At 45.7% G+C, this 21,280-nt stretch overlaps 1 protein-coding gene across 3 annotated transcripts in view; it reads left to right on the forward strand.

The window, feature by feature from the left end:
• Positions 1-3,111, forward strand: part of GPT (glutamic--pyruvic transaminase) — a 51,422-nt gene extending 48,311 nt beyond the window's left edge. For all 3 annotated transcript variants that reach the window (XM_061607157.1, XM_061607156.1, XM_061607155.1), the window contains 2 exons: positions 820-932; positions 2,350-3,111. In XM_061607157.1, coding sequence (XP_061463141.1) covers positions 820-932; positions 2,350-2,491 — 255 coding nt within the window. In that variant the 3' untranslated portion in view covers positions 2,492-3,111. The remainder of the gene's footprint in view (positions 1-819; positions 933-2,349) is intronic.
• Positions 3,112-21,280: the final 18,169 nt, after the last annotated feature.

A 21,280-nucleotide genomic window follows, 5' to 3' on the forward strand; every position in this document is an offset into this window, starting at 1 on the left:
AAGTCCAGGTCACACACGGACTTTCTGCACTGGACGGTGTCTACTCAGACATGATGCTTTGCTTTTTTCATTTTAATTTCAAAAAGTAGAAAATCAGAAAGCCATTTACTGGAGGAGACATATGCTTACAGAGTATAGCTGGGAGAGCAAGCAACAGAAATAGCAAAAGCAAGTGATTATACAGGATTAAGCCATTCAAAATGAATTTGAGGAATGGATAAATGGTTCCTTTTATTTACATTCAAATATATTTATAGTTTTTTTTACCGTTAGACCTCCAAAATGGCATGCAGTGTACAACAAACACATAAATAAAAGAGTCAAAAATATTTTAAGAAGTTGATATACGTACTAAAATAGATACAATCCAAGCAGCAAAAATGGTCAGCAGGCAAATCAAAACAGTAAGACAGAGAAAAGCTACGCTGATGACGCCGAATGAAACACATCTGGTGGCTAGTAGGACACGCAGCAAAGCTTACTTAGATGACCTCAGAGGTGAGGCTTGTTCCACAGGCTTATTTTGAGCAGGTAAACCTTCTGAAACATCTCCCTATTCAGAGGCTTTGATTCTGCTTGGGAGGGAGTTATGATTCCCAGAGCATCAGAGAGTGCTGGGCAACTCTCTAGTGATCCTTGGGAAATCCTAACCCAAACCTGAGATTAGCCCCAGGGCTCCATAGGTTCACCTTGCAAGCTGGTAGCAGCCAGGTCCTGCTCCCCAGAACTGTGGCTAGTCCCCTTCCTGCAGCTCCTCAGCACCACCTCTGGGCCCCTAACCTTCTTGTCTCTCTCCCCCCCCCGCCATACCTTCCCCAGGCACTGGGCCAAGCTCCAGACATGTTCTTCTGCCTGAAACTGCTGGAGGAGACGGGCATCTGTGTCGTTCCAGGGAGTGGCTTTGGCCAGAAGGAGGGCACCTTTCACTTCAGGTAAAGACCTACATGGCCTCCTGTGACATTCTTTCCAGTCCCAGGACCTTGAGTGGTCCCTCAGCTAATCCAAATGCAGCCAAGCGAGTCACACTTTCTTATTTATTTAGTATGTTTTATTCTTTATGGTCTTTTTAACCTGCCTTTCCCCAGGGTGGGAATGCATGCATCATGGGTAGCCAATGTGGGGCCCTCCAGAGTTGTTTCTGGACTACAAGGGTGGGAGTTGATCATCCCTGACCATCAGGATGAACATGCTGGATGGGGTTGATGGGAGTTGGAGTCCAACAACATCTGGAGGGCACCACTTTGGCTTTCCCTGATGTATATTATTAAAGCAAAAAATGGCAACAACTCTAAAATCCACTACACAGAAACATATTAAAGCCCGTAATGAGAAAAATGGTCATAACAACCTCACCCCCTCCCAAAGGCCGGAGCAAAGCGGTGCATCTTCACTTGGCACCGGAAGGTAAATAACATCAGCGCAAGACATACCTCAGAAGGGAGGTCATTCCATATAGGTGAGGGGCCACCACAGAGAAGGCCGTCTCATAGGCAAGGGTCATAGACACTGGTTGGCTGAGATTTCTTATCCCTGTAGTATGGCCAACTCTGCCAGGCAGGGAACGGCACACACAAGCTTTTCCCCACAGGCCAAACTGCAAGACAAATGGAGCCGACCTGCACTGCAATACCAAACGCACACACACGGCCATGGAAAGTGGAGAACTAAGGGTCCATTTGCATTCGATGCAAGGCGGAAAGAGGGCAAAACTGGCCTGAGCCACTCTCAGTTCTCCACTCAGCGGGTTGCATGAGGCCTCGACAAAATACACAGAAAAAGTTACTACCCAAATTTGCAAAGGAAAAGGAAAAGCACTGTGGCACGCAGCTGAAATGAAAACTAGCAAAACTATAACAACGAGCACAATGACTGTGAATCACAGAATAGATAAATATATTGGGAGGCCCAAAACATGGACCTGAAACAACAATATGTAACAATGCAAAATGCTGCCACAGTGAATGTAGGAACATAAAAAATATACAATGATGACAGGCAATGGAAAATGACGCAATAATATATAGATGACAGTTATTCCAGATTGTTTCAATGCTTCTTCAGACATTCATAATACTTAAATTTCAGCAGCCAGCCTTCCCACAAATATCTCCACTGAAGAGGAGGCAATATATATAAGTTGCCAATCCTGTAGCTCAGCCACTGTCTTCTTGTGGGGGTGAGATGCCCTCATGTGAGAAAATAGCATTTTGTCTGGACCACGCGTGGAAGGGAACATTGACTTTGGCAGGGGAGGGGTGGACTAGATGCTTTTGGGGGTCCTTCCCAGCTCTCCACTCCCACAATTCCATGCTTCCCTAAGCCTCTCCCTCCTTGCTCTCTCCACTCCAGAATGACCATCCTGCCACCTCTGGAGAAACTCGAGATCGTCTTGCAGAAGCTGGCCCAGTTCCATGCCAAGTTCACCCAAGAATATTCTCAGCTCCAGCTGTGGGGCAACGGCAGGAAGACAACAGAGAAACTGAGGCATTAGGGTGGGCTCTTGCCCAGATCATCGCCCTGTTGTCATGCCACCTTCAACAGGACAGAAGACCTTTGGCGGGACTCACTGCCCAAATACATTGCCTGGAACTTGGGGCAACTCTGGGTGGGGGGGTATTCCCTCCCTCTTCCCAACCCCATCCCCCACCTCTGCCACCCTTCAGACATCTGTCCAATTGGTTGTTCCCACAGGCAAGACCCACATGTACTTGAGTGGCCACAACCCTGTCTTGGCTGCCAGGCTGATGCCAGGCTAGTTTGTCCAGGGTCATAGTGCCCACTCAGTCCCCCTTATAATGCCACCTCTGCCTTGCCTCCTGGGATCCCCATGGGGAGAAGTGCCCCCTTAGCCACCTTTCCCCTGCAGCATCCTCTGTTTTCCCATCCTGGCTTTTCTGCCCCTTTGAAGGACATGGTGGCAGGCTAGGGTATCTCTGGGGCAAGAAGAATGCACAGCCGGGCAGGTGTCTCTGCTGAGCCTGCCCCCAAAGTCATCTTCCAGCGTGGACTTTGTACCCTGGCCTAGGGCAGCACAATTTCCTCAGCCTCCTTGAGTCCCGTGTCTCTGAATGTGGCAGCTGAGGATCAATAAAGCCCACCTGAGGAACATGAGGGGCTGCCTCTAACTGTCACTGTGGGTGCTTTCAAACAGTGGCCATTTTGGGGGTGGGATTCAATCACACACAGGCAAATTCGGGTTGCGCAGTTAAAGCTGATTTGGTGCTCTTGCTCAACAAACCTGTTGCTCCCCCTCCCAATTTTTTTTTTGCTGTAAGCAAATGAATGGAAATGGACTGCCTTCAAGGTGATCCCGACTTATGGTGACCCTCTGAAGAGGGTGTTCGTGGTAAGGGGCTTTCAGAGGGGGGTTACCTTTGCCTCCCTCTGAGGCTGAGAGGCAGTGACTGGCCCAAGGTCACCCAGTGAGCTTCATGGCTGGGTGGGGATTCGAACCCTGGTCTCTCAGATCGTAGTCCAACACCTTAACCACTACACCACACTGGCTCTCAAAGTGATGGGAAAATGTTCTGGGAAGTGCGGGACAGCGCTTTCCTGATGTAACACCATCTACCTTTACCGCAAACCTTGTGCAGACAAATCAGGATGAATGCTCATTGTCATATAACCTCCACGTGAACAAATCAGAATAAACGCCCAATGAAGAGCAGACATAGAGTAGATGCACACCATACATGTATGGAGCGACTCCCTTACGAGGAAAGGTTGCAGCATTTGGGGCTTTTTAGTTTAGAGAAAAGGCGGGTCAGAGGAGACATGATAGAAGTGTATAAAATTATGCATGGCATTGAGAAAGTGGATAGAGAAAAGTTCTTCTCCCTCTCTCATAATACTAGAACTCGTGGACATTCAAAGAAGCTGAATGTTGGAAGATTCAGGACAGACAAAAGGAAGTACTTCTTTACTCAGCGCATAGTTAAACTATGGAATTTGCTCCCAAAAGATGCAGTAATGGCCACCAGCTTGGATGGCTTTAAAAGAAGATTAGACAAATTCATGGAGGACAGGGCTATCAATGGCTACTAGCCATGATGGCTGTGCTCTGCCACCCTAGTCAGAGGCAGCATGCTTCTGAAAACCAGTTGCCGGAAGCCTCAGGAGGGGAGAGTGTTCTTGCACTCGGGTCCTGCTTGCGGGCTTCCCCCAGGCACCTGGTTGGCCACTGTGAGAACAGGATGCTGGACTAGATGGGCCACTGGCCTGATCCAGCAGGCTCTTCTTATGTTCTTATGTTCTTACATTTAAAGCACATCCAGTGCACATTTAAAGTGCATCACTTCCTCCAAAGCATCATGGGAATTGCACTTTGTTAATGGTGCTGAGAAGTAGCTCTACACCATACATTGATGGTGTTATCTGCTCATAGTCTAACTTCCACTCACCCTTCGTGCAAGCAGATCAGGATGAATGCTCCATAAAGAGGTCACCTGGAGGGGCCCCACACTGGGCCTGGGCCCCATCCCATGATGCCCAGAGAGAGTTGAAGTGGAGGAAAGAGACCAGATGGACTTAGCCAGACAGATGAAGCCATGTTGCTGGACATTGTTGATAACTGTTAATAAAGAGGACTTCCGGGAAGGGTGACTTCGCTTGTGCCTGCTTTTTGAGACGGGCTCCCGCCTCAGAAGAAGCTTATTCAGATATAAATCAGTCAGAACATTTTTTTTTGACTGATGAAATTTCTCCCGGGCAGGGAGAAACGTAGAGATCAACCTCAAAAGCCTGTTTTTGTTGGGAGGACTGGATTTCATTAATTTATGAGAAAAGGTCCAGCCAGCAATGCCGGACGGACTTCCGAACAAGCTCTATCTGATTAATGCGACACGTTTATCTTTTCTTCAAAGAGAAAACGGACTAACAGGCAAGCACCCTTCTTTCTATTTTTTTTTTAACTTGGTTTAAATTGTTGCAGCAAAAAGAGATTTGTCAAATGAATCAGCTTTAAAGAACTTCTGGGTGAGCTATAACTCTTCTCTGTTATTCACAAAATTAACAGCTTATCTCTGTTTCTATTGCAAAAAGCTGTCCTGGAAGTGCATTCTAAAGATATAAACAGAAGAGGGATTTCTATTCCAAGGAGAAAAAAATAAAAAAATATGAACTTTGGAACATTATATTGTCTGGGACTATTCTCTTTTTGGTCTATTTTATTTTGACGAATCTGCTTCTTCACGACGCCACTAACTGTTTTGATGCTGAGAACTAAATTTGTTTTGTATTCTTGAACATAGAGAGATAAGGCAGGCTGCTCTGTTTATACTGTGATGTCATCAAGCCTGGAATATTAACCCAATTGTTGCTGAAATAAGAAGTGGTTCTTCTTTATTTTTGTTTTGTTTTGTTTTCGTGGTTTTAAAAATGGCAATCAAGAAAGTGGCTGAGAATCTGGAAGTAATTATGTTTCAGAAAATAATGGATGAGATTGAGATAACGAAACAAACCCTGCGACAGGGCAGTAAGGAGCTGAAAATTGAACTGAGCAAAATGACGCAGGAGCTTAAAGAAATAGAGGATCCTGTGAGAGAGGAGAATGAGATCAGAGATGAGAAAAGAAAAAATAAAGGGAAGATACAAGCCCTGGAGATTGGAACAAATGTGGAATTGGAAAAAGATCTGGAGTTTATGGATATTAGAAATAAAATCTACTGTTTGGAATTTAACGTTATCTCTGAAGAAATTAATGAAGATATTAGAGATAAAGTTATCAATGGCTTGGATAATTTTCTGGACTGGAATGACGTGATGGAGCTTGATATAGAGAAAATCTATGGAATTAACTGCAGCCATGTGACAATGGAAAAACTCTCAAGAGATGAGCCAGTGCATTTTGTAAAAAAGAAGAACAGAGATATGACTTTACAACAATATTTCAGCAACTTATTCAGAATCGATGGCAAGAAAATATTTGGGATAGAGGAAATTCCCATCAGACTCTTATTATATGACTATGGCTATGACAGCAAGATTATTATGGAATACTGATAATGGAAGATTGGACACTGAAATTACTGGACTTAACAGGACTATTGAAGATGGAAGATGGAATTAATATGGATAATGGAATAATGGCTATTGAAATTATTGGACCTAACAGATTTTGATGAGATGGATTAATCGATATGTTTATTTGGACTATGGTTATGACAATAAGATTATTATTATTATTAACGAGATGGATTAATCGACATGTTTATTTGGAGAAAAATTGATAGATATACTTCTTAAAGAATTGAAACCTCTCTTTGACTTTTTGTGGAAAGAATAAAGTAATGTTTATGAGATTTGATGATTAATTAAGATAACTACTGGAGGAAAGTGATTTTATAATATAATTTAAGAGACAGGATTGTTATATATTGTAGACCTATAACTGATCTGCAACAAATGGGAAGTCAACATTTTATTTTTTTGTTTAATCATTTTTGTTTTGTTTTTTGTCTTTGAATGTTTTATGATTTTGTTTTGTTTGTTTTATGAAAATTTGAATAAAAATTATTGTAAAAAAAAAAAAGATAACTGTTAATAAAGAGCTACCAGCTGTTTCTTGGCTGCCACACGCACTGAGTCATACGAGGGCTTCAAATTGTGTTTTATAAAGTGGGAGCTAATGGGAGAAGAGCTGTTTTGTTAGGACCTGTTGCAGCTCAAGGGCTACATTTTGATATGCATCAATAGCTATTTCAGGTGAGTTCGTCGTAATAACCTCATAGCAGAATTTGAAGGCCCCATCAGACCTAAGAAATTTCATACTTATCCCACCTAGCTTGTTAGCCCATCTGACTCTTTTATGGTCATCAGCATCTAGGAAATATGGCTGTAGGCCCAATGGAGCTCTTTCCCCAGCTTTTGTCAGCTTTAAACCTGCATTTGATAGTATCTCCTGGAACAGTTTGTGGGCAAAACTGGAGGCCCCTTCTCTCTTGATCGCTGGACGTTGTGAGGGTGATTGGGGGATGCAGCTCCTCGTGGGACAAGCCATTCGCGCTCGGAGGGAGACGGGCTGAAGCTGCACTCAGGGTGGGGCCAATTTTCTCTTTGGGAAAGATGTTGGATGTGCTTGCCGGCTCCTGTGCCGTCAGCACCCATCCCAGCTGAACGGCACCTTGGCGAAGGCTCCGCAGGCCTCGCTGCTGCTGCTGCTTGGTCAGCAGAGGCTGCCTTGGTGCCTGACAGGTTTTCCCAGAGCAAGAGGGCAGGTTAACAGAGAGCAAGAGAAAAGCTATGCTATGGACTTAACCTGGGTCAGGGCCATGAGGGCCCCTGTTTGTACATCAAGAAAAAGAAAAACAGGAGGAGAAGAGGCACAAGCATCTGCACTACTTCCTGTTTCTGGTGTAATGTGGGGTGTAGACATATGTGCAGAGTAGGGTTGCCAGGTCGGAGCCATCCAAAAACCTGAGAAAATGGGGGTGGGCCCTAGTGATGTCACGGGGTGGGCCCTAGTGATGTCACAGGGCAGGCCCTAGTGACATCATGGGGCGGGCCCTAGTGATATCATTAAGCATGATACATTGTATCAACCACAGTTGCTTGGAGCATGCCATTCAAAAAAAATTCTCTGGAGGTTAAAATAGAAATCTTACCTAAAATAGGGTGTAAAATAAGGTCATTCTTTCTCACAAGCTTAGGGTGATGCAAAATGGAAATGGACTGCCTTCAAGTTGATCCCAGATAGGGTCTTCATGGTAAGCAGTATTCAGACAGAGGTGGTTTACTATTGCCTTCCTCTGAGTCTGAGAGGCAGTGACTGGCCCAAGGTCACCCAGTGAGCTTCATGGCTGTGTGGGGATTTGAACCCTGGTCTCCCAAGTCACAGTTCAACACCTTTAGGGAACATTTAATCTAGCTTCCTTGCTTCTGGCAAGAAGGGTTTACGTGCCCTCAGGCCAGGCCATTATTGGAAGAAAGGAGCCTAGTGTTGCAGAGATGTTAGATGGGAGCACAGATGGATGCCCCTGAAGGCAGCAACTGTAAGCATGCTTATTAAGGAACTAAGCCCCATAGAACTCAACAGGACTTACTTCTGAGTAGATAGTTTGGATTGTGCTGTTAGTAATGCTTGACTAGGGATCCTCTGCAAAGACATCCATATCCAAGCAGGGTTGACAACCCCCTGCCTGGAATGCCCTGCCCTTATCTTTTAATGTGGCTGCTCCAAACTTCTTTACAGATTTGACCCTTCACTTCAGAAAGAGGTCTGAGAAATGTGTAAGAGAAAGAAGATTCTCTACCCTTTCTGTCTACTCTGTGGGGTGCTATAAACTCACTTGGACAGCCAATCCAATTCCAGTGAGTAATAATTGACAGAGAAAAAACACCCATGGTTTGGTCTACCTTCACAGGCAGCAGCTTGGGAACAACAACTGCAGCCACACTTTCAAATATGTGAATTCTCTTTTACCATTAGTGGGCAAAAAACAAACCATCATGCAACCAACAAGGCACATCATCAATGGGTTTTAGGGGTTTAGTTGACCACATGGAACCACTGTTGTTGCTTCTATGGATGTAAGGGAGGAGGGTCAAAGGTACATGAAATGCAAACAGAAAATGAAAAAAGGCAGTGATGCTTCCCTAAATGCAATACCATACCAACCACAGCAACACATACCAAAGGGTCAGCGTAACCCTTCAACTTCTAGGTAGAACTCTTACTAGGACATTAGGGACATTTCTTGGGAGGTGCAGTTCTGATGCCTTCTAGTTTACTTGCTTCTGGCAAGAAGGGTTTACGTGCCCTCAGACTTGGCCATTATTGGAAGAAAGGAGTTTAGTGTTGCAGAGATGTTAGATGGGAGCACAGATAGATGCCCCTGAAGGCAGCAACTGTAAACATGCTTATTAAGGAACTAAGCCCCACAGAACTCAATAGGACTTACTTCTGAGTAGATACGGTTGCAGCCATGTTAAGGACAAGGGAGGACATTCTAGGCAAAACAGACAAATAATTGGGTGTCCGAACAAATTAAACCAGAACTATCACTAGAAGCTAAAATGATGAAACTGAGGTTATCATACTTTGGACACATAATGAGAAGACACGATTCACTAGAAAAGACAATAATGCTGGGAAAAACAGAAGGGAGTACAAAAAGAGGAAGGCCAAACAAGAGATGGATTGATTCCATAAAGGAAGCCACAGACCTGAACTTACAAGATCTGAACTAAATAGGACTTACTTCTGAGTAGATACGGTTGCAGCCATGTTAAGGACAAGGGAGGGCATTCTAGGCAAGCAGTTGGCAATCACAATTATACAATTATACAATTACCTCTAGTATTAAGGTAAAGGTAAAAATGTGACAGAAATAAAACCAATAGCACCAGGTTACAAACAATTTTTTTATTAACAAACACTATCTTTAAGAGAACAAAGGCAGGTTACATCACCAATCAATCTAGCCCCAACTAGAGTAGAGACCCACTGAAGCAATGAAATTGCAGCTGGTTTTAGACATTTATCTCTCTTACAAAAGAGAAGTGGATGACATCCAAGGGATGTTTTCAACCATTATAAACATTATAAACAGTATTACTCTTTATAAAAGAAAAACAGAAAGAATGAACAAGGTGCTTTCACTGTAGGAACTGGTGTTAAATAACTAAACAGGCTGAGTTTAGAATTTGTACTTCTCATTTGAAACACAAGCTTTAAGCAACCTTTGTTCTTCCTTCACATATTTAAAAAACTCAGCACAGTTCATGCCAAAGTTTAATTTGACACAAAGCTCTGCTTTAACAAGGGAAGGTAACATACGGTTCCTGTTGTCAGTCCATACATTGCCCATGAGTGAAAACGCTCTCTCCACGAAAGCATTGCTTACTGGGATGGCAAACACTGCACTGACAACCTTCACCAGAATTCTTGATCTGATGCTCTTTAGCAACTGCACCCATTTCTCATCCAGAGGAAGATCAGATGTTCTGACCTCAGGCACAAACTTTTTAACCAGGCAAAGTTCATCAAAAAGTCCATCAACAGCCGAAGCTCTCTGGGAGGTTTACAGTAACTAAAAACATTAAAAACAAATATACAAATTTAAAACACATCTTTTAAAAACAATTTAAAACACAATTTAAAAAATTTAAAACAATTTATAAGCAAAAGTTATTATTAGACAAAAATTACTAAAGAAATTGAATATGGTTTATCAACAATGAGCATTTGACAGCTTTTATAGTAGTGTCAGTCTCACAATTAACCAGTATAGTTGTCTAAACAAGTCTACCTTCTGAGACTTTTGAAACTACATCATGCAAGAGACAGAAGTAGGGCACATACATTGACCAAGGTGGGGGATGCTGAAGCTGAACTCAACATTACTCTTCATTTAACATGGATTCCACCTAGTTTGGAGTATGGTGAAACTCAGTGGGATCACATGGCAGGTAAGTAAACTGACTCCTTCCTTCCCTGGTCAATGAACAAATTGTTCAAGAAGCAGTGTATCATCATGTTTTGGGATGTTTTATTACAATGCCCAATACTAAGGTTGTAACCATATGTAACAACTACTTTTGAATAAAAGTGGAGAGGATTGAGGTGTATGTCATCCTATGTGCTAGCCTGCAGACTTAAAGATGTACTTTTAACTCGCCAACAATTAACTTTAGACCAGAAAAAGATCGTTCAATTTACTTTTTTATGGTTAAAATATGTACAAACCGCAATTAAAAAATAAGAAAAAAAGGGGTGGGGGAATGTTGCCAAAGCCATATTGCTCTAATAAAATTATGGCTCTATAAAAATGCAGCTTTCAAACAGGCCAGTTTCTTTCTGTTTTGATAATATTGAACATCTGACAGCTGGTAGTACACATGCTGTCATCATTCAGGGTTTGCAGACAGCAACAGATAACAGAAAGCTTTTTTTAAAAAAAAGAAGGGCAGAAGAAAACACAGACTATAGACTGTCTTGCAAAGTTTAATACATGAATTCAGACATGAAGCTAAAGTGGGGAATTCTACAGCCAGATTTAAATCTAACCTGGCAATAAATAATTAAGTCCCTGGAGGATGGAAGCACTTAAAAACACACAGTAACACAAAGAGGAGAGAAGAACACAGGAGTCCTGCAGAAACAAATCCTTTCTGCCCTTAACTCTACTCTTCTTATGGCCCATGTATTTGTATGGAGGCAGCCCCGAGCTAACAAATCCCCAATTTTAGTTTAAGGCAAGGGTCAAGCACAGTAATACCCCAAGAAACATGCTTTCACCACCACGGCTCAGCCCAGAAATGAAGAAGTAAAGACAGTATCGCCGAGCATGTGCAAAGTTATTTCAGTAAACAGCGCTTCAAGCACCTGAGATTAAGTTAAAGAGTTGCAGGTGCGAGAGTGTGACATCCAAACAGGCCCTCAAAGCCTTTCAGCACGCTTCCTTAACAGACGTACCAGAAGTGGGCCGGTCAGCCTATCTCCGAACCGGCTGGACTAAGGAGGAGGAGCCGGCCCAGCCTGCCCTCCACGGCTCCTGCTGAGGCTGAGCCTGCAGGCCTCCGCGTCGGCCCTGTCTCGGCAGCGGTTGCTAGGAGACGGGCGTCGCGGCTTGTCAGCCTCAGCAGGAGCCGTGGAGGGCAGGCCGGGCCGGCTCCTTTTTAGCCCCGGAGCCGGTTCCTCTGCTCCGGAAAGGACGGCCACCAGCTTCACCCCTCCTGCTGTGGGCACCCCTGGGCGGCAGCGACCGCGATGGGCCCCCCCAGCGGCGCCAACAGCAGGAGGGGTGAAGCGGCCGGCCATCCTTTCTGGAGCTGGAGAACCGGCTGGACTAAGGAGGAGGAGCCGCCCCGGCCTGCCCTCCACGGCTCCTGCGCTGAGGCTGCCAGGCAGGCCGCAAGCCGCATGGGATGGGCCCCGGCCCCCATCTTGGCCGGGGCTAAGAGGGAGCCGGCCCAGCCTGGGCTCCACTGCCACCCCACCACTCGCCTCAGTCCACCCACGGAAGCGGCTGTGGCCGCGATTGCGGTCGCGATCCCCCCCACCAGAGACTTCAGCAGCCTGAGCCCCAGGGCGGGGAACTGGCTCTGGGCCGGCCGGGGCTAAGAAAGACGGAGCCAGGCCGGCCCAGCCTAGTCTCTGCTGCTGCCATCGCTCGCCTCCACCCACCCATGGGCCATCAGATCACCCTCACATGCCCGGGCCCCGGCCACCTGTATGTTCTCTCTGTGGGTGGTGGCGGGAGTGGGCAGGGGCTGCTGCTGGAGGAGTCCCTCCCTCACTGTGTTGGCTGCTCAAGTCCTGCCTGCGGCCTGCCTGCCTGAAATTGTAAAGAGCGGAAGTCGGCCAGCCGCAGCCCAACGTATGCGTGGTCAATCGCGCATGCGTGGCTGAGGGGGCCAATAAAAAGCCGGAGATCCACCTTTTAAACTGAAGTGTAGCCAGAGGCCGGACACGGCCCCCTTTTGCCAGACTCTCCGGCAGATTGCCGGAGACCTGGCAAGCCTAGTGCAGAGTTCTCCCTGCAAGGGGAAGGCCGTTCCTGACTCTCACTTCCTGCTTTCTCAAGCACCCCCTCAGGCAGCGGTGACTGGTGCCCACTGGCACTGGTGGGGCGGAAGGCAGGGAGCGCAACAGTGGGTGGGGCCAGAGCCAGTGAGAGGCGGAGCTGACTCATGCTAGTGTTGTCCACATCCTCTTCCTCCCTGCTGAGTCGTACAAGGGCAGCATTGAGACGGAGGAGGAGGGAGGTGTCAAGTAGATCCACCCCCTGGAGGTCTGGGGTTGTAAGTGAGAAGACAGGCAGTGGGGGTTGGCTGAGGGCAATCTGAGGTTGGTTGGACAATGCCACATTCACCCTGATAAATCAGCATCTCACTGCACTTCCCTGAGCAATGGTGGGGACCTCTTGTCCATTTCTGTCAGGTGATTTCCTAGTTTGGAGGAATGAGAGGAAGCACAAGGATACTTCACAAAGTTCCTGCCATGTTCTCTTGATTTACAAATGGTGAGGTGGTGCCTCCATCGTGGGGGTGGGGTGCAGAAGCAAGCACACAGGCAAAGGGTGCTTGTTACAGTCTCTTGAATGCTTTGCCAAGCAAATGTCGTTTCATCCCATATTATTTCAGGTGCATGTCATTTGGAAAAGCAAACTCTCATTGTCCTCGATTCGGGTTCAAACCACCCCAAAGCAAGGGAGAGAGCGACACTGTGTGTGCTGCAGGACAAGAAAAGAGCACTTTCCTGGGGCATATTAACTGAAATGTATAAACGGTATAAGTTGCAAGCCCAGCTTATATACTTTTATTTTTCTTATACTGTATTCCGTCTTTCTTCCTTCATGGAACATCAAATGTGATTAAATAATACATAATTATTATTGTATTTGCAAAATGTTCCTCGTTATCTCGGGGCATATATTCTCCTGAACAGGGCAGAGACAATGAAGCTCATTAAACACTACTTGGAGCCAATAAAGGTCTTTTTCAAGATGTCCCCTTTTCAAGATGTTATCGGCTGTCGCTGGGTTCCTTGCCTGCCCAAAATGAGATCTTCCAAACAGCTAACTGTGGATTGTGGACCACAGTATTCAAGCCTGCTGAAAGAAGCCCAACCTCTTCCTGTGCAGCTTACCATGGTGTACCAGAGTCTAATGCAGTCTTCCCCAACCTGGTGTCTTCCAGATACTTTGGGACTACAATGCCCATTAGCCCAAGTCAGCATGTACTAGCTGGGGTGATGGGTGTTGCAATCCAAAACATGTGGAAGACAAGGCTGAGAAGGCTGGTCTAATAAAAGGGTACAAGCATTTCACTCATGCCTGTTCAGAGTTCTCAGGCCATCAAATCACCTCATAGTGGCTCCCGGGATGGCCTGCTTTCCTCAGCTAACCCATGTTATCCCATTCTAAAAGGACGGATTCATAGCGGAGCAGGAGAATCAGTGGGCAGTAGCCATGATAGCTAAATGAACCTCCATCACCAGAGGCAGTGTGCTCTGAGTACCAAATGCTTCATTCCCTAGTTTACATGGACGTACGAATAATAGGCTGAGAAGCTGGTCTGACAGCCTCTCAAAAGGTATCAGCTGCGTTACATAAACCAAAAGGCATGACTTTACGGGTTGCCTACATAAGAGCCCTGTGAATGTGATTTGATCTCTCTCTTTGCATCGTAACAATAAATCAAAGAGTGGTCCCTGTTTTTCCCAGCTGGCTTGCTGGCTTCTCCATTGCTCTGCCATGTCTGCCACACACTTCTCCTGTCTGCCTGAGACAAGGGGAGGCTGGACCATTCCAGGCACTCGTCCCTGGGCTCGCTCTTTCCCAAGATGAGGTGGCGGCAGCAGAAGGGAGGGAGGGAGGAAGCAGGGAAAGAAAGCACCAGGTAGGCAAACATCTTTCTCTGCACACCTGTCCCTTTCCTACATGCTAGCACTGCCTGCCCTGTTCCCACCAACACTGTCGTGTGGCTTGGATTCAGCAGTTTACTATCAAGAAGATCAACAAAGATCTGTGGCAAAGCTACTGAAGTGGCAGGGGAGTTGTCCAGCCAAGGTTGCCCAGATATAGGAGTTGAGCAGAATGAGGAGTTGCACCAGTAACAGCCAGGTACCAATACAGCCCAGGGACAGGCAACCTGTCCTGACTCCCCAGATGTTGCTGGATTCTAACTCCCATCATCCCTGACCATTGGCTGTGCTGATGTGAGTTGGAGTCCAACAACATCTGGTGGGCAGCAGGTTGTTCCATCCTTTTCTGGAGCATGACAGGTTCCTTATCAAACACATGCAGTGATTTTTGTTTCTGCCTCCCAAACAAGGATCTGGGATGCGAGGCAATGTGCTGCAGGAGGTGCACAGCAGTCTCTGGTCTGGACATCTGTTCAGACTTAGCACCATCTGTGCTCTTGGGGTCCAAGGATTGATTGTGGAGTCTTGAGCTGGGCTGTGTGGCCAGCCAGGGTGCATCAGGTCTCCCTAATCTGCAGCCCTTCTTACTGAGGTTTCTTCCAAGGAAAGTTGATGCTGTCTGACAAGAGGATGCTTGGCTGTGCTGACGAATATAGGTCGCTCCAAGTCCAGCGTCAGACAACTACTTTGGTTTGATCCCAGGGAGTGCTGATTTTTGCTCACTGTTTTGGAGAAGGCACCCAAACCCATAGAGAGGGTGGGATTCTCCAGACCCTTCCAAGAGGGAAGCTCTGAGTAACCCAATGAGAACTAAAGTAGGGAATTCCATTTTCTCTCTCTCATAACACTCAAACATGGCTGCCTTTCAATGAAACTGACAGGCAAAAGATTCAGGGCAGAAAAGAAAAGAAAAGACTGATTCACAAAATGCAGAATTAATTTACAGGATAAGCTGCCATGGGATTTGTGATGCCTTTAAATGGGGATTAGACAACGTGATGGAGGAGGACTCTACCCATGGCTATTAGTCATGATGGCTATGGAGCCTTCTGAGTCAGAAACAGTCTATCACTGAATATCATTTTCTTGAAAGTAACAGTTGGGAAGGTCTGTTCCCTTCCCGACCTCCTGGTGGGCTCCCTGGAAGCATCTGGCTGGCTGTTCATGGGGAAAACAATTGGACTAGGTGGACCCTTGGTCTTGCATCCAGCAGGGCTCCTCTTCCAGTCCTACTGTTTGCCAAGAACATGGAACAAAGTAAAGATTCCTGTCTCTAGGACAGGCTGGTCTGACTCTGGGAACATGGAACAAAGTAAAGATTCCTGTCTCTAGGACAGGCTGGTCTGACTCTGGGAACATTAATTCCACTGCAAGACAAAGGCCTCTCTTTTCAAGGGACCATTAACTGCCACACTTCATTGATCAAGAAAGTCCACTTCAAGCCCATCTTCCTACCCCCCTCACATGAAAACAGGGACAGCTCTTTCGCAGTGCCTAAGTGTGGCGTCGTTAAGGTCACACACAGACAAAACTGGCAAGTCATGGCTCAAACTGAAGCTGGGAAGAGAGGCTGTGTCCACACAAGGGTGTTAATGCATACATGGGTTGCAATTTCTGCCTGCGTGTTTGAGCACCATCTACCAGATTTGTACAAAACAGCGGACCATTTTTAAAAAATGTGTATGTGTTGTTCCAAGCCAGGAAACCTGAGGTCTATTGTGGGCATGCAGCATTTGCTTACCTGTGTGCATGCAAGCCCCTTTAATGGTTGTTTTTAAGTATAACTTTTTCTATTTACCAGATTTGCACAAAACAATAGTAAAAAGTAACTAAATATGTGTGTGGATTTAGCCTCACTGGTATGATAGGCTGCTGATTACATCATCAGCACCATTTAAATTTCTATCCTGCCCTTCCTCCCAGAAGGAGCCCAGGGCAGCAAACAAAAGGCAAAACACTAAAAACATGTTAAAACATCTAAAACAAACTTAAAAACATCTTTTTTAAACAAGTACAATAAAATATCTTGAAAAGCATCTTGAAAAGCAATTCCAAACAGACACAAACTGGGATAAGGTCTCAACTTAAAAGGCTTGTTGAAAGAGGAAGGTCTTCAGCAGGCGCCGTAAAGATAGCAGAGATGGCGCCGGCCTAATATTTAAGGGGAGGGAGTTCCACAGGGTAGGTGCCGCCACACTAAAGGTCTGCTTCTTATGTTGTGCGGAACGGACCTCCTGATAAGATGATATCTGCAGGAGGCCCTCACCTGTAGAGCATAGTGATCGACTGGGCATATAAGGGGTAAGACGGTCTTTCAGGTATCCTGGTCCCAGGCTGCATATGGCTTTGTACACCAAAACCAGAACCTCGAACTTGGCGCAGTAGGAAATGGGCAGCCAGTGCAATTCTTTCAGCAGCAGGATGACATGTTGGCGATACCCTGCTCCAGTGAGCAGCTGCACTGCCTCATTTTGCACCAGCTGCAGCTTTCAGACCAACCTTAAGGGCAGCCTCAAATAGAGCGCATTACAGTAATCCAGCCTGGAGGTTACCAGTGCATTTACAACAGTGGTCAAGATATCCCAGCAGAAAAGGCCACAGCTGTCTTACCAGCTGAAGCTGTAAAGCGCACTCCTAGCCACTGAGGTCACCTGGGCCTCTAGCAGCAAAGATGGATCCAGGAGCACCACCAGACTATGGACCTGCTTTTTCAGAGAGAGTACAACCCCATCCAAAACTGGCAATTTACCAGTTATCCAGACTTGGGAACCACTAACCCACAGTGCCTCCATCTTGCTAGGATTCAGACTCAGTTTATTAGCCCTCATCCAGACCACCACCAAATCCAGGCAGTGGTCCAGGGCTTGCATGTCCTCTCCCGATTCAGATGTTACAGAGAAATAGAGCTGGGTATCATCAGCATACTGCTGACACCATGCCCCAAATCCCGATGACTGCTCCCAAGGGCTTCATTTCTAGAGGTTAAGAAGCATTGGAGGCAAGATGGCACCCTGAGACATCCCACAGCACAACGGCGAGGGGGCTGCAAGACGATCACCCAATGCTATTCTCTAAAACTAACCCTGGAGATAGGATCGGAACCACTCCAAAACAGTGCCTCCGATACCCATCTCACCAAGTTGGCCCAGAAGGATACCATGGTCAATGGTATCAAAAGCCACTGAGAGATCAAGTAAGAATAACAGGGTCGCACTCCCCCTGTCCGTCTCCCGATAAAGGTCATCCATCAGGATGACTAAGGCCGATTCAGTCCCATAACCAGGCCTGAATCCAGACTGGAATGGGTCAAGATAATCTGTTTCATCCAAGAGTACTTGTAATTGCTGTACCACAACCCTCTCAATCACCTTCTGTAAAAACGGGGTATTTGCAACTGGGAGGTAGTTGTCACAGACCAATGGGTCCAGGGTGGGCTGTTTCAGGAGTGGTCGGATCATGGCCTCTTTCAGGGCAGCTGGGATCATTCCCCCCTGCAAAGACACGTTGACCACACCCTGAATCTATTCGGTCATATCCCCCCCGGCAAGCTTTAAAAAGCCAAGAAGGGCAAGGAGTGAGAGGACATGTTGCTGGCCACATCGTCGCAGCACCTTGTCCATGTTATCAGGTGGCATCGACTGAAACTGATCCCAAAAAAGGTGCAGCAGAGCTTTCCTCCTCTTTCCTGCTTCCTGTACCTGCAAAGACAAATTTAATTTGTAATACATCTGTTCTGTGCAAGAATAGTTGGATTATGCTCCCTGTGAGCTTCCCTTGAAAATGGTTTACAAGCTGCAACTGGTGCAGGATGCGGCTGACCCTGCGCTATGTGGGGTAGCCAGTTGTGTACACCAATCCAGAAAGCATTACACTGGCTGCCAGTAAGGTGCCAGGCCCAGTTCAAGTTGTAGGTATCAGTGTACAAAACCCTAAATGGCACAGGATCCAAGGATTTGGAAGAACACCTTCCGCATTCACAGAGCTTGGGAAAGTTACTTTTTTTAAACTACAACTCCCATCAGCCCCTGCCAGCACGGCCACTGGATTGGGATGATGGAAGTTGTAGTTCAAAAAAATAACTTTTCCAAGCTCTGCACATTCAAATCTTTATTGTTACGGTCAATGACCAGTATAAAATGGAGACATAAAACTCTCATAAAAGGAGATTATCTGCAGTACCAGACAATCTGAGTTTTGCAATCTGGAAGGGAATATGGCCTCCGGGTAGTGGTTGCCATCATCACAAGAGACAGGGTCTTCTCAGGGGCAACCTCCAAGCTACCAAACTCCCTCCTTGCAGAGATTAGATGGTCCCCCACACTGTGCTCATTCCGATGGCAATTTAAGACCTATCTGAACCAGCAGACCTTTGGAGCGTCACAGGAGTAAAACATTTGTATAATGTAATGTGCATTGTTATTATATGTTGTGTTTTGTATTGTGGTTCTACTTTTGCTTTTACTGCTGTATTTGTGTTTATTTATTTATTTTATTTATTATTTGATTGATACCCCGCCCCTCCTCCCAGCAGGAGCCCAGGGCGGCAAACAGAAACGCTAAAAACGCTTTGAAACATCATAAAAACAGACCTTAAAATACATTAAAACAAAACAACATTAAAAACATTTTTAAAAAAGCTTTGTTAGATTCTCTAGGCTCTCCTAGAGCAAAATAATAATAATAATAATAATAATAATAATAATAATAATAATAATAATAATAACCCCAGTGTGTGAAAGCACCATAGAGACCAGGAAATCTCTATCAATTGCACCTATGCCCTGGTCCTGGGGATACTGAGCTCAATTTTGGGGGAAAGTTGCATGCATGATACAGATGATCATCCCAGAGGCTGTGGAGTGGAATGGAAGAAAACTTTGGTCCAGACGTTCTGGCTCATGACGGAAGTAGATTGAGGGCAGAAATATTGTTTCTGTCTGAATCTGAGAAGCAGAAATGCTGAGAAGGCCTCAGTCAAACGAAAAGAATGCATTGGTGTGAGGAAGATACCAGACTTGTGACTCCATGTGACCAGCAGCCCTGGATGACCTTTGTGACTCTCCCTGTACCCTGATAAGGCTTGGGAGGGTGTCATTCCCTAAAACAATGGAAAACAGTTTCTGCAGGTGTTTGTTTCATGACTCGTGATTTACCAACCCAGAACTGAAGTTTTAATGAGAAAAAACAGGGCCAGGGAAAAGGACAAACCACACTGTGGACAATTTGGGGTGACCAAGAATTTCTGGGAACTTGAAAGTCATGGGAACCTCTTGGCCTTGAGAGTGCCTGCCGTCTGCTCTCATGTTGGGCGAGCAAGTTCTGCCTGAGTTCTTTGATCATCTCATCCTGAGCCACACTGAAATAACCGTTACACCTCTTTCTTCCAGGCAGACCACAGGAATACCACCCCGTGAAGGAGGCAAATTGGGGTGTGGAAGCAGGCAGTCATCTGGCAGTCAGATGCAGGTGAATGTCACACTTGGGCCACTTCACTTGGGTGTATTTTGAAACAAAGCTACCGACTCTCTTGTCTTTTCAGCACCTCCTGAAGACTTTCCTCTTTCAACAAGCCTTTAAGTAGAGACCTTATCCCAGCCTGTGTCTGTGTTGGGACTGTTCTAAAGATGATTTCTGAGATTTTTTAAAAACATGTTTTGTTTTCTGGGAGGAAGGGCGAGATATAAATTCAATAAATAAACAAATAAATAAAGATGTGTCCTTTCCACCTTTTTTCTTCTCAAAGAGCGTAATGGGAGATCAAACATCCTGGTTTTATGGTGGGCCCCTCCTGGTACCAGCACACAGGATGGGTGGGTGATGAATCTTTTACATTAACACACAAACCACTGCTGAGCTGAGGTGCCCCCCTCCAAGTGTGAGCCCTTGTGAAGCTATGCTGATCCCCCCCCCCCGCTGTTGCCATTGACTGCGAGCTGCCTGTGATGACACAAATGAAGTTGGGGGCAGTTACTAGCGGGAGGGGGGAGGGAGGGAGGGAACAACCCAGGAGAAGGGGGGGCTCAGGGGAAGGGCCAATCAGAGTTGAGCTGCCAAGTTTTTGCGCTCTCTGGGCTCTTGTGCTTGTCACATCTACATAGCTGTCAAAAAGACACTCCATACGAGTTTGTCCCTGAGAATCCCTTCCCCTAATTAAATGGCTAAGGATTCCCAGGGTTAGAGAAGCTCCTTTTAAGATGAGGGATGCCTGCTGAATCTAGCAAGGTGCTTCCTTCAGGATTAGGGATGGGTGAGAAGTTTGATTTAGTTCACATTTCAAGCTGAATCTGTCACATTTGCACTTTCCAAAACAATATGAGAACCAAAACATCCTTTGAAATTTGCACTTAGTCAACTTTTGCAGGGCAGCTCTCCAACCAAAGAATGCTTACAAAAATGCAGATATGAGGGGGAAGTGTACATTAAAATGAACATATGAGTGAAATTAGCATGCAAAAATTTATATTTATTTATTTATTTAATTACGCTTTTAAACCGCCCTATAGCAATGAGCTCTCAGGGCGGTGTGCAGCAAAATAAAACCACATTTAAAAAACGAACAAGTGTGGATTAAAACATACAATATAAAACATATTTAAAAACAAAATTAAAATACGAATAAAATAAAAATACAATTACAGTTAAGTTTAAAATAAAATTAAATTTAAGTTTAAAAGTTTAAAATGCCTGGGCGAAGAGGTAGGTTTTTACCTGGCGCCAAAAAGATAACAAAGAAGGCGCCAGGCGTATCTCATCTGGGAGGGCATTCCATAATTCGGGGGCCACCACTGAAAAGGCCCTAGATCTAATTGTTGTTCTCCGGGCCTCCCTATGAGTTGGGACCCGGAGAAGGGCCTTAGATGTCGAGCGCAGTGAATGGGTAGGTACATAGCGAGAGAGGCGTTCCATCAGATATTG

The sequence above is a fragment of the Rhineura floridana genome, chromosome 1, assembly GCF_030035675.1.
Source record: "Rhineura floridana isolate rRhiFlo1 chromosome 1, rRhiFlo1.hap2, whole genome shotgun sequence".
NCBI lineage: Eukaryota > Metazoa > Chordata > Lepidosauria > Squamata > Rhineuridae > Rhineura > Rhineura floridana.